This window comes from Eumetopias jubatus, unplaced genomic scaffold (assembly GCF_037043125.1).
Source record: "Eumetopias jubatus isolate StellerSeaLion01/CBP00866 unplaced genomic scaffold, mEumJub1_p1.0 scaffold_5, whole genome shotgun sequence".
Taxonomy (NCBI): domain Eukaryota; kingdom Metazoa; phylum Chordata; class Mammalia; order Carnivora; family Otariidae; genus Eumetopias; species Eumetopias jubatus.
The window spans coordinates 69,338,078-69,350,216 of NW_028274811.1; the positions used below are offsets into that span (position 1 = coordinate 69,338,078).

General features: G+C 35.6%; 1 protein-coding gene and 1 pseudogene across 1 annotated transcript in view; one reads left to right on the forward strand and one right to left on the reverse strand.

Moving 5' to 3' along the window:
* ADGRV1 (adhesion G protein-coupled receptor V1) overlaps positions 1-12,139 on the forward strand; it is a 502,011-nt gene that overhangs the window by 60,150 nt on the left and 429,722 nt on the right. Inside the window, exons 22-25 of the mRNA XM_028091942.2 lie at positions 1,825-2,001; positions 6,507-6,687; positions 7,588-7,790; positions 9,079-9,208. Of these exons, the coding sequence (XP_027947743.2) occupies positions 1,825-2,001; positions 6,507-6,687; positions 7,588-7,790; positions 9,079-9,208 (691 nt within the window). The remainder of the gene's footprint in view (positions 1-1,824; positions 2,002-6,506; positions 6,688-7,587; positions 7,791-9,078; positions 9,209-12,139) is intronic.
* Positions 4,800-6,246, reverse strand: LOC114199970 (small ribosomal subunit protein uS12 pseudogene; annotated as a pseudogene).

The window sequence follows — 12,139 nt, forward strand, 5'->3', positions numbered from 1 at the left end:
TGTTCTTAGTAGTCTGCCAGACCATCATCTGAAGGCTAAAAGAATGCCTGCTGTGTCCACTGGGAAGCCTGCCTCAAAGGGGCTTATTTTATGTGAAGGAGGTGTAACAACGGGCACACAGTCCTAGGATTGCCTGCCCTTCCTCTATACCACATCACCTGAAGCAGCTGGCTTACTACCATAATGGGATGGCCTGTTAATGACTCAGCTAAGGTGCCAGCTCAGGGACCACATCTTGTAGGGTGGGGATATTGTCTGCCATGATCCGGTATGTATCCGGTGGCTGATACCTGTTCAGTGTTCCCAGTACCTAGGCTACCTGGGCTCAGGAGGCAAGAGGTAGAAGTAAGAGTGACCCTATCTCCATCACTCTTAATGACCAACTGCCAGAATTTGTGTTTCCCACTCTCACTGGATTAGAAGTTCTGATTCTGTCTGGGTCAAGGGGTGTCTACCAGGAGACACACTGGGGCCTCTTCCGAACAACCACCTGTCATTTTGGGCTTCTCATGCCAGGACCTGCAGGCAAATAAAAGAGTTACAGTATTGTCCCAGGAGTGTTTGGTCTTGTTTACTATGGGGCACCTAAGTTTGCTATTACTCTTTGAAGTAGGGGTGTTGACGGTTGGTGAAACTCTGCATTTACTGGAACATCTGGTGCCTCCATGCTCATTGTTAACTGTTTTGACTATTGCCTATTTGTGGATAAATTTCAAATCTGTTCTTTCCAGTACCAATGTTGACTCCAAAATGGCTCTATCTAATGCTGACAGAGGTGCTTATGATTGATATGAAAAATAGAATGACATTATCTAAGTTAGGATTTGTATTTTGAGCTCTACTCACTCAGTTTCAGTTCGTTTTTCTATGAATTACATATATGAATACCAACATAAAAATAAAATTGCATTAAAAGACTGAGAATTTAAGAGTATGAAGACTATCCTAAAGGACCTTTCAGAGCACCTGGGTGGCTCAGTTGTTTAGGCGTCTGACTCTTGATTTCGGCTCAGGTCATGATCTCAGGGTCATGAGACTGAATCCCATGTTGAGCTCTGTATGGGAGTGGAGCCTGCTTGGAATTGTCTCTTCCTCTGCCCCTCCCCTGCTCATATGCTCTCTAAATAAATAAATAAATACAAGCTCTTCCAACTTCTTGCTTCATATAATTTTTAAGTGTTAAGTGTTCAGATAAAAATATTTTCCATGTGAAAAATACCTATAGACATGTATATACATATGTATGTATGACAAAACTATCAAAAAATATTAAGCATAACATAAATGCCCTCACTGACCTGACTCTTGTCTCCCTACCAGACATTTCTTAAGGCTCTAGCCACTTGTCACTTTATGCTGTCCTCAAAATTGTTTCATGAAATCCACTCTATTACTTTTTAACCATGCCTAGAATGTTCTCCCTGATGTCATGTTCTAACCTCTACCCCTCACTTCTGCCCCCCATTTGGTTTGTCTCTGCTCAACTTATCATAAAACTTGGAGTTTATCTTCCTCTTTAGATTTATCCAGAGGATGGACTGTGCTTTTTTGGGTAATCTTTTGTATCATAGTGTCCAGCACTATGACTGGATGAATTCAATGAATGAACTACATGTACAGTGAACTGATTATAATAATTACTTGCATAATTTCTGTATTTTGTATTTTTGTAAAATCTATAAGAGACAAGAATGCAGAGGTCTGCTTAGAGTGTTAGAAAGTTACAGAATTAAGTTTATGGTAAAAGGACTCCATGAAAGCATTACAATTTTATCACTGATTTGAATTGGTATATACTTATAAATAATTTATGTTCAATTTCAGATTGCAGACGAAGGATCCACAATTTCATGTGTGGTGGAGCGAACCAGAGGAGCTCTGGATTATGTGCATGTGTTTTACACCATCTCACAGATCGAATCTGACGGCATTAATTACCTTGTTGACGATTTTGCTAATGCCAGTGGAACTATCACATTCCTTCCTTGGCAGAGATCTGAGGTAAACGCTACCTTCTTTGTTTCCTTGAAAGTCTCCTAGAAGGCTTTTCTTTACCTCATGGTTCTGTAATTTGTTTGCAGAATCTTGCTATTTAAGCAATTTAAAGTAATTAGATCATTAGGTAAATACCATGGTTTAAAATGTTTTTGTATTTATTAAAGATTTTATATATTTTAGAGAGAGAGAGCATGCTAGGGATGGTGGGTAGGGACAGAAGGAGAGGGAGAAGCAGACTCCCCACCTGAGCAAGAAGCCTGATGTGGGGCTTGATTCCAGGACCCCAAGATCATGACCTGAGCCGAAGGTAGATGCTTGACCAGAGCCACCCAGGTGCCACTGTTTTTGTATTTATTTATGTAAAAAAGAAAGCAGGATTTTTGAATGATTTGTGTTACAGTTTTATCTGTTCTTTAATCCCAATATAATAAAAATGGTATGGCTTGAAGGTTTGTCATTTTGGGTTTTTGTTATTACTGATACAATGGGAAACTGCAGAATTCTTAATGGTACTCTGCTTTCTAATCAGCCACTGAGAAATTCTTGTAACTGTAATCTCAACTTTATTTTTAAATGTGGAAAAATGAAGTAATTTTTCTTTGTTTTGAAAGTACAAGTGATCTCCAATTTTATCAAAACTTTCTGTGAACCATCATCCCATTTCTGAATAGGTGCTCCAGAAATAAGTGGCACTTCTTGAAAGTGAAATTGGGATGAGACTGTGTCCTCTATCAGAATCTTTTTAAACATTCTTTTAGTCTATCATATTGGAGTATTCACATCAGTATAATTTTTCATTAAAAATATAAATAGCTTATATGTCATCAGTGATAATTAGTAAAATAGCTTAATGCATACAAATATAATCTTTGAGAAAATTTCTAAGGGATTTAGGAGTTCATTGGATGAAAAAGATAAAATTGAGAGAAGACAGATTTGAAGAGTTAATAGAAAAGAAGAATGATCAAATCTCTAAAATTTGCGGGAAGAAGGAGACTAAAAAGTTTATAACAAAATTTCTCCAATAGCAGGCTGCAGATCCATGATAAATATTTTACTGGTCTTTGGTAAAATAAGGAAAATTAGGACAACTAGCAAGTTTTCATAAGGCTAAAATTATTAAATTTAAAGGACTGTATTTTAATCTGATGCTTTCTTTTTTACTGCTCTTCTGGATTTAAAGTGTTCTTTTTCTTTTCTTTTTTTTAAATCAAGTTATAATGATAGTATGTGGTCCCCTTTATTGTTTCTATTTAGAAAACAGGGCTGATCCCACAAATTTTCCCTTGGGAAATTTACCAACTATGAAATGAAAATATAACTTGAAACCATTGTTTTATAAAGTAGATTCATATACATTTTGAAAGAGATAAGAATCACATTTTGGTCAGGAAAATAGTTATAGATACTCTTGTCAAGATTTATTTAAAATATTTCCTTCTATCATTTTATCTTTAGTTTCTTTAAAAAATAATTGACTTTGAAAGCAAAATAATAACATTGAACAGTGGGGTTGGCTTGTAACACCACATCTGCTAGATCTACACCAGCCTCTCCGTCTTACCAAGCCAGTGACAGGGTGCTGAAGTGTCACTAGTGCTCCATGATTGTGCTTTCTAGCACACACAGCAATAAGGTAGCCTCCGCTTTGCTGCTGCCTTCCAGATATCTGGGGAGTACAACTAACTGAATATACTTAAGTCGTATCTGAAAACCTAGCTGCAAGGGAGTCTGGAAAGTGTGTGTGTGTGTGTGTGTGTGTGTGTGTGTGTGTGTGTGTTTCTCTAAAGTAGAGAAAAGAACATTGGAAATGTGTTTCTCAAGTTTACTTTAAATGGCCTGTTATGCAATCAATTAAGCAAGTTATGATGAAGAGTTTAAAAATAGAATAGAAAATAGCAGAGCATATAACATATAGTAACATAAAGTAAAGGTAAATATTTTTTTGTTGTTTACTGAGTTACCAGGTAAAATACATTTACTTATACCTTGATAGGGTTTTCATTTCACTAAAATGAATGAGTACTTTGGTATGCTTCAACCCTTTAAGAATATTTACTGCTTTATTTTTAATGTACATCTTGATGTTTTGGTGTTACTTTTCAAAGCAACATTTATTAGCTTGCTTTCTAGGCACAAGACATTTTAAATCTTCAGAATAAATGTTGTTCCCTTTTGTTCAAGAATGATGACATGATTTGGGTAGTAGGTGTCATTTTTGCACTTCCCCTCTGAGTATATTGGCTGTGCCATATATTACTTTCTTATTTAAAATCTTGATAAAAATGAACATTAAAACTAAATTCAGATTCTACCTCAGACCTACTTAATCAAACTCTAGAAAAACTTCATTAAAAAAAAAGTTCTCCAAATGCTTTTAGGCCCAATGACTAGTACTTTGGAGATTGCATTTGGAGTTAGAGTTTGTTGTCACTCTCGTTTCTGGGAGAAACCGGAAGTCACCCTTCATTCCTTTCTGTCTCTCGCTTGCTATACTAACTGAGTCATCAGGGTCTGGGTCTTCTATCTCCAGAACAAATCTTAAATCCATCTCTTTTTCTTCATCTCCACTGTCACTGTGTTAGTTCAGAATCTCATTATTTCTGGTCATTCACCTCCTAGCTCAACTTCTAGCATTCTTTCTTGCCCTGTCCACTCTGTTTACATTCTGCCATGGTATTTATTCTCATTTTGTCAATTTCCTGCTTATGATTCTTCAGTTTTGCCCCACTGCCTATGGAATAAAGTCCAATTTTTTGGCATATGAAAATTTATGACTGTTATGTTTTCACCATCAAAATTTATGATTGTGGTCTTTCCTTCTTGCCTTTGTATAAGGCCAAAAGAGAGACATTGACTACTTTGACAAACTCCAGGAATGCCACCAACAGCATAATCTTTGTGACCAAATACAGCAGTCAGAACTCCATCATTTTTCTGGAATAAAATCAACAGTTTATTTCTAGTGTCAGCGGAAATCACTAAAAATACCTGTTCATCATATAAAAAACTGGGAGAAACTCTTTCATGAACAGAAACTACAATAGACTAAAACACACCAATAAAATTCAAACAAACATCACTGGGGACAAAGGCTGTGAATTTTGTGCCATTCTTGATCAGCTGGACCCTGACACGATTCCTGATGGCACAATTTGGCTGTTTTGGCTTCCACCCTTTTTTCCAGCATAATTTCCTTTGCATGGGAAGCACCTCTAAAAGCATTCAGGACTATGCCCAAATGGGCTTTCTTGTACTGTTTATCATGACACTTCTGATCTCGTCAGTGGCTATAGAATTTCTTGGCTGTATAAAGATTGCAACACTTGCCGATCCTGCTGGCACCATGGGCCTGAGCAAGAGTCAATTTTTTTTTTTTTTAATGATAGCATAAACGGTCCCTGTGACCTGACTCCTGATTATCCATATAGCCTTATCTCCTGCTCCAACGTGGCAGTCTAATTGCAGTTCCCTGTATGCCTTATTCTTTCATGCACTGTGCCTTTAGAAGTGTTGTTTCTTTTAATTGGAATGCCCCTCCCATTATTATGTACAATTGCAACTAATACATTAAGACTTGCTTAAAACGTGTCTGTTGTAAAATCTTTTGTAGGTAGAGTTGTTTTTTTTTTGTCTGTTTATTTTGTACATAACTGTCATGACATTTTCCATCTATTTATTTATTTATTTGAAATCTTATAACATTTTTAATATGTGCAATATATTATTTAAACACTATAATAACTGTATTTTGTGATTCAGAACTAGACAACAAACCTACTAACTAGCATTTTACATTGCATTTTAAATGTTTTCTTCATAGATCTCTCTCCTACAGTAGACTGTGAGCCTCTTAGGGACTGGAGCCATTTCTAACCCTGACACATTGTAGGTGTCAAAAAATGCTTATTCAGTTAATAAAGGAAGGGGGAATTGTTTTTTTACTTCAAATTTTGACCTAAATTTTGTGGAGCATGGCTGAGTTATTGCTAATTTTTGGAAGGATTGCTTGTGCCAGACTTTAAAGGTCCATTGTGAATCTGTTTTCTAAAATGCTATTACTGAGTATGTTAGGCATTCCCTAGGCAGGAACTAGACATGTATATGTTGCCCTTTCCTACTGCCCCACCACATCCCATCAGATAACATGCTGTTCCTTATTTAGGAACTCTATACCCTGAGGTTGGTAATACCACTGTCTTTGGTACAAGCAATATATGATATTACATTGATGCACCAATATATCATATATGGTATGATGTTAATAAATGAATATGATTTTTATAGACTGAAAATGTTACTGCTCAGTGCCCATTATTTAAATAATTAATTTCTTTGGTCTTTGTCTCTCTCTCTCTCTGTGTGTTTTAATGTTTAAGAAATGGATCATGTTAAATAGTAACTTCAATTAAATATAACTTAATTGGCTATTTTATTTTCTTCTGGTAAGTGGTAAGTAATTTCTATATGCCTCATTGCTTCATGCCTCTGGATTTTTATGTTTATAGGTCCTGAATATATATGTTCTTGATGATGATATTCCTGAGCTTAATGAGTATTTCCGTGTGACGCTGGTTTCTGCAGTTCCTGGGGATGGGAAGCTAGGTTCAACCCCTACCAGTGGTGCAAGCATAGATCCCGAAAAGGAAACAACAGATATCACAATCAAAGCTAGTGATCATCCATACGGTAACTAAGCCCTTTTGCAAAAATAATCCTCTCTTCTCTGGGTGTACTTGGTCTAGTTAAGAACTTCTTAAGGGACTTTTGCAAATGATTGAAATAGAACTTTTTCTAAGCTCTTGAAATTCTAAGCTGCCGTTGTGAGGGATATTGTTTATAAAAGAAAATATAAAGATCAATTTCTGAAGTTTAAAAATATATTTTTAAAATTACATACAGGATTATTTAAAATGAAAAAAGTATTTCTGTTCATGGCTTTCAAAGTTTTTTTTTATTTAAAAAATTATCCTGTTGTGATATGTTACCCTCTAACTAACTGAAGTACTTTCTAACATATTTTATTAAGCTTCAAGAAGTGGAGTTATCACTGTCTGTTTATATTAATTTCTTTTTGTCTGAGCTGCAAAGTGATAATTTTCTTAATTGGGGAATTATTACAGATGTCTGTCCTAGTAGAGACTGTTTCTCTACATTGAAAATTAATAGTTCTTTTGTAGGAATAAAGCAAGAGCAACTATTTAAAGGTCTGTGTAGGAAACCTGAGAGGCTCTTCAACTCTAATTTTCTTAGTTAAATTTTTCTTAAATGTATTGCAAATCCTTTAAGGTGGCATTAATCATGTTCTGCTCTAAGTCCAAGAATGAATTCTAGAGATTCAAATATGAGATTCTTTGGGTAGAGACAAGGAGAATTATCATTTTAACTTTTAACATTTTGAAAACTTACTGACATAGTCTGTGTCAAAAGCATGTAAATGAAATCTTCACTAAAGTCTTTTCTCAATGAAAGCCCCCAGAATTTTATTCTGGCGATCAAAATCATTGTGCAAGATTGTTTCAAACGAATAAGAAGTTCTTCCATGGATAATTGGGGCCAGAATGCCCTGCCTCTGTTTGTGTCCTGCAGGCTTGCTTCAGTTCTCCACAGGGCTGCCCCCTCAGCCCGAGGACACGATGACCCTTCCTGCAAATAGTATTCCACACATCACTGTGAAGGAGGAAGATGGAGAAGTGAGATTATTGGTTGTCCGGGCACAAGGACACCTAGGGAGGGTTCTGGCGGAATTTAGAACGGTGCCACTGACGGCATTCAGTCCTGAGGACTACCAGGTTAATCCCTTAATCCTTTGGAAATGGTGTGTGCGCTTGTCAAAGAGTCTAGAGGGAGTCTGATGAACAGTAGTTTCTAGAGGTTGTAAGGAGACTGTTAAAATCAATAAAGAACACTAAAAAGGTTGAGCTAGAAAGGTAATGAAAAATGGAGAGTGTGATATCATGGAATACCAGAGAAGAATATATTTCTGGAGGAGGAAATGGCTCATTGTATAGGATATTGCTAAGGTCAAGTTAAGATGGTTTCCTAAGATAGTCAAATATTATTTCTGTTGTTAAGACTTGTAGAATTACTCCATTGATGATTGTCCTCTAGCCAAAGTTAATTACTTCCTTCTTGAGCTTACTATATGCCCTTTACAGCAGTTGTTATTCTATTCAAATTATTACATTACATGGTTAACACTCCTTATAGAATGGTCTCCAGCTAGCTAGAGATTTGTCTTGGCTGTTTTTGAATCCCAGACATCTAAAATGGTACCATGTACATGATGTACATTTGATAAATATTAAAAAAATAAATAAATGAGTGATTAGGTAAATTGGTACTTGGGTTTCTCAATTTAGCTCTAAGATCATTAATAGCTCCTGAGAATGAAATATAGTTTGTCCACACAAGCTAACCTAGAAAAATTTAAACAACTTTAAAATATGTTCTCATGACTTGAGGGGACAAAGTTTATGTAAGAGATAATGAGGTTGGGAGAAAAAAAGATCTTAAAACTTTGAATTTAAATAACTTTTTGTTTTTCCTCTAGTGTGTGAATCTTTCTGTTGAGAGATCTATATTATGAATTGCAGTTGCAAGTATAATCAAGAAAACGTTAATGCTCAGTAGACTGATATTTATTATTGTTTGGAGAAATCCTCAGAATGAAAATATGAAAATGCCATTGTTATGCACTGAGTATTTACATTATTCAGTGATACAATTTTGAACAGTTCTAAATATATGTGGGCAAGAGTTTTGTGTATCTCACTGAATTAATTTAAGAATTTGTGGACATCACTTGTTCAGATTTCTCATTTGCCTTGACTACTTTTTTTTATGAATAGGTAAGCAAGAGGTAAAAATCCACCTGCTTTACTTAGTTGGAGAATATTTATTTAGAATTTATATCAAACACTATTCATATCCACTTAAGTGTTTTCAGGTTTATATTTTACTTATGTTCTTCTGTTTCAGTATTTATAATAATTTGGGACATAGAAGACATTCTCATCTTGCACATTAATATACAGAATAATTATAATCTAATGGACAGATCTTTTATTTGTATTTCAGAGTGTTGCTGGTACCTTAGAATTTCAACCAGGAGAAAGATACAAATACATTTCTGTTAACATCACTGATAATTCTGTCCCTGAATTGGAAAAATCTTTTAAAGTTGAGTTATTGAACTTGGAGGGAGGAGGTAAGCTGGTGACTCAGAAGTATCGAATATTTGCTTGTTCATCCATCTTGAGGATAGTTGATTCTATTAAGGAAATATGATCCTTTGAAACAATGTTAACCATTTTTTTTTAAATGAGTGAATTACCAGAATTTGGAAAAAGCACCCCGAAGGTTAATAATTACTTAAGATATATATGGTAGAAAGTTTTTGATGGATAGTCACTTTTTTCTTGGTAAAAAGATTTCCATCTCTCTACATAAATTTAGAATATTAGTTTTAGAAATTAATATTCAACTCAGTTTTATTTACATAGACTTTTGCTGTGAGGTTTCATTAATTCTAAGTTAATATTTCTAATGTTTATTATAAGGACACCACCTACTGTGCTGTTTTTTTCCCCTTTTACTACCCATTGGTCTTTTCCAAATAGAGTGCTTTTATTTTATTTTTTTAATTTAGAAATATATTTATTATTATGTTTCTATGTAGCACAAAATATTGCTTTACATACATATAAAAGAACCCCAGAAGTAGATGTGTTTTTAGAATGAAATAGTATAATTGTTCTGAAGCACTAAATTATTATTTTTTAAAACTTTAAGATTTATTTATTTATTGAGAGAGAGAGAGCGAGAGTGAGGTTGTGTGAGCAAGGGGAAGGACAGAGGGAGAGGAGAAGGAGAGAATCCCAAGCAAATTCCCTGCTGAGCCCAGAGCCCCATGTGGGCCCAGTCCCATGACCCTGAGATCACTACCTGAGCCGAAATCAAGAGTTGGATGCCCAACTGACTGAGCCACCCAGGCACCCCCTGAATCACCAAATTATATTTGTCATTCATAGTAAGTGCCCCTAAAATCATGTCTTTCCTTTCTTCCTCTTTCAGTTTTCATGGTAGCTCCTTTCGCTGTCTCCAGGTGTAGTCCAGGTGAAAACTAGCCATTTTAGATAATTTATTATGAGTCAATAAAACAGGTCAATGGTATTTTATCCTCAATTCTGATATTCAAAATATCAGAATTGTGGACATCACTTGTTCAGATTTCTCATTTGCCTTGACTACTTTTTTTGATGAATAGGTAACCAAGAAAATCTCCAATTTTCAAAGATTTTTGGAGTCAGAATTCATTTCATGGCAAAACTCATCTGCACTGAAGAGATGCTACTTATAGTATTTATCCCATTTGGATGAACTATTTATATATGTTTCTTTGCAGAAGTATTAATGTGTTTGATTTCTAGGTGCTGCTGGGGGTGTTATAGAATGCATGTGGTATGTACCATAGTCCCTTTATATAAATGTAAGATACTGAGAGTTGCTATGGTATCAGCAGGACAGTCTCTTCCTTCCAAAACCTGGTATTATTGTCTTATTATTATCTTCATGTTTTAATGAAGAAGGTTATAATACTATATAAGCCATCCAAAGGGAGAGATTGAGTAAAACAGAAATATTAAAATTGTCTTTTACTACGTGAGACTTTGGAGTAAGTATGGAAAATTTCCACAAATTTCCCTTCCCTGTGTTCCCAGAGCCCAAGTGAAAGCAAAAGAGGTCAAACCAGGGAAATGATTAAACAGCGCCACAGCTTGGTTGACTGCATAAAGCAGTAAAAATATTCTGGATGGCCTGTTTGGAGGATGGCATGTAAAACTACCAGCTTTGTTTGTCCTCCAGAGACAAGTCGTCACATCTCCAAATCATATTTTCATGACACAACTTCATTAATTAGGGGTCACTATAAAACATTTGAAAAGCTGTTCTTTGTATCACTTGTAGTTAACAATACTTACATAATAGAGAAAATGTTAGCGATCATTATTGATTAATAAGGAACATTAAGTATTCTTCAGAAGTAATATTTCTGATCATAGTGATACTTGGTATTTTATATAGAAACTTCTTCCCTTATCTGTAGAATATGCATTATTAGGTATTAATTGTGCATGAGTATTCAGCTGAAAACCAATCTTGCAGACTCTGAGTAAGCAATAGTTAGTGGCAGAGAATCTCCTTTTCCCCTCAGTGAGTTGGGATTGGAGGTAAAGGAATCTAGACACTGGCTTCTATTCCCCAAGTCATAGCTAAGGACTGTCTAAGAAGTGCCGTATTGTGAGGAGCTAAATTCTTATGAGGGGCAAGGGAGCAACTGTTATTCCATATTGTTTTATCTCTAAAACCTACTCTACATGAGATAGCCACCTGCATAGATGTTTTATGTTAGCCAGAATGCATCGGTGTTGAACTATCCTCTCTCATGATTTGTAGATAATATGGGGGATGCACTGGATATTCCTTAAAATTCATTTTGCATCTTAAGTCTCTAAGGTGATTTCAGATTTGGGGTGCCATAAATTCTCATGTCTGGTGTATCCCAGTCCTGTTGTGGGGAAGAACAGAAGAGCAGGGCAGATCTTAAACTAGCATGTCAATCAGGGACACTAGTAGAAGCACATAGGGCTGGATGTAGACTTGCTTCTCTTACTCTTCTTCTTCTCCATTGCTGCCATCACTATGCTTCTTGTCATCTTTGCAAACTTTTGGTAAATTAATGGGCAGGGTTTAAGATGTACTGGAAGTGAAGGTAAACCACTTTCTCTTTATCATAGTTCTTATACATTGCCAAGTACTTTATTTTTTACATTATTTATTTGGTCTTTAGAGCAGTTCTGTAGAAGGCAGCACATTTTTTAGGCAAGGAAACTGAGGTACCAAGAGTTTTAATGACTTGCTGAAGATTTTATAGTGGGTATCTTTCACAACCAGGCCTGAAACAGATTGTTGTAGACTGCCTGTCTAGGTTTCTTACTACCATGTCAGTGGCAAAAGGGTGATCAAGTCTGAGAATGGTAAATAAAGTAGGAATTTGAACATATGGCTGGAGGGAAATGTTAGGTGCATTTCCCTAATTTTTGAGTTGATTGTGGTGAGCAGTAAGGTGACTCTGCCA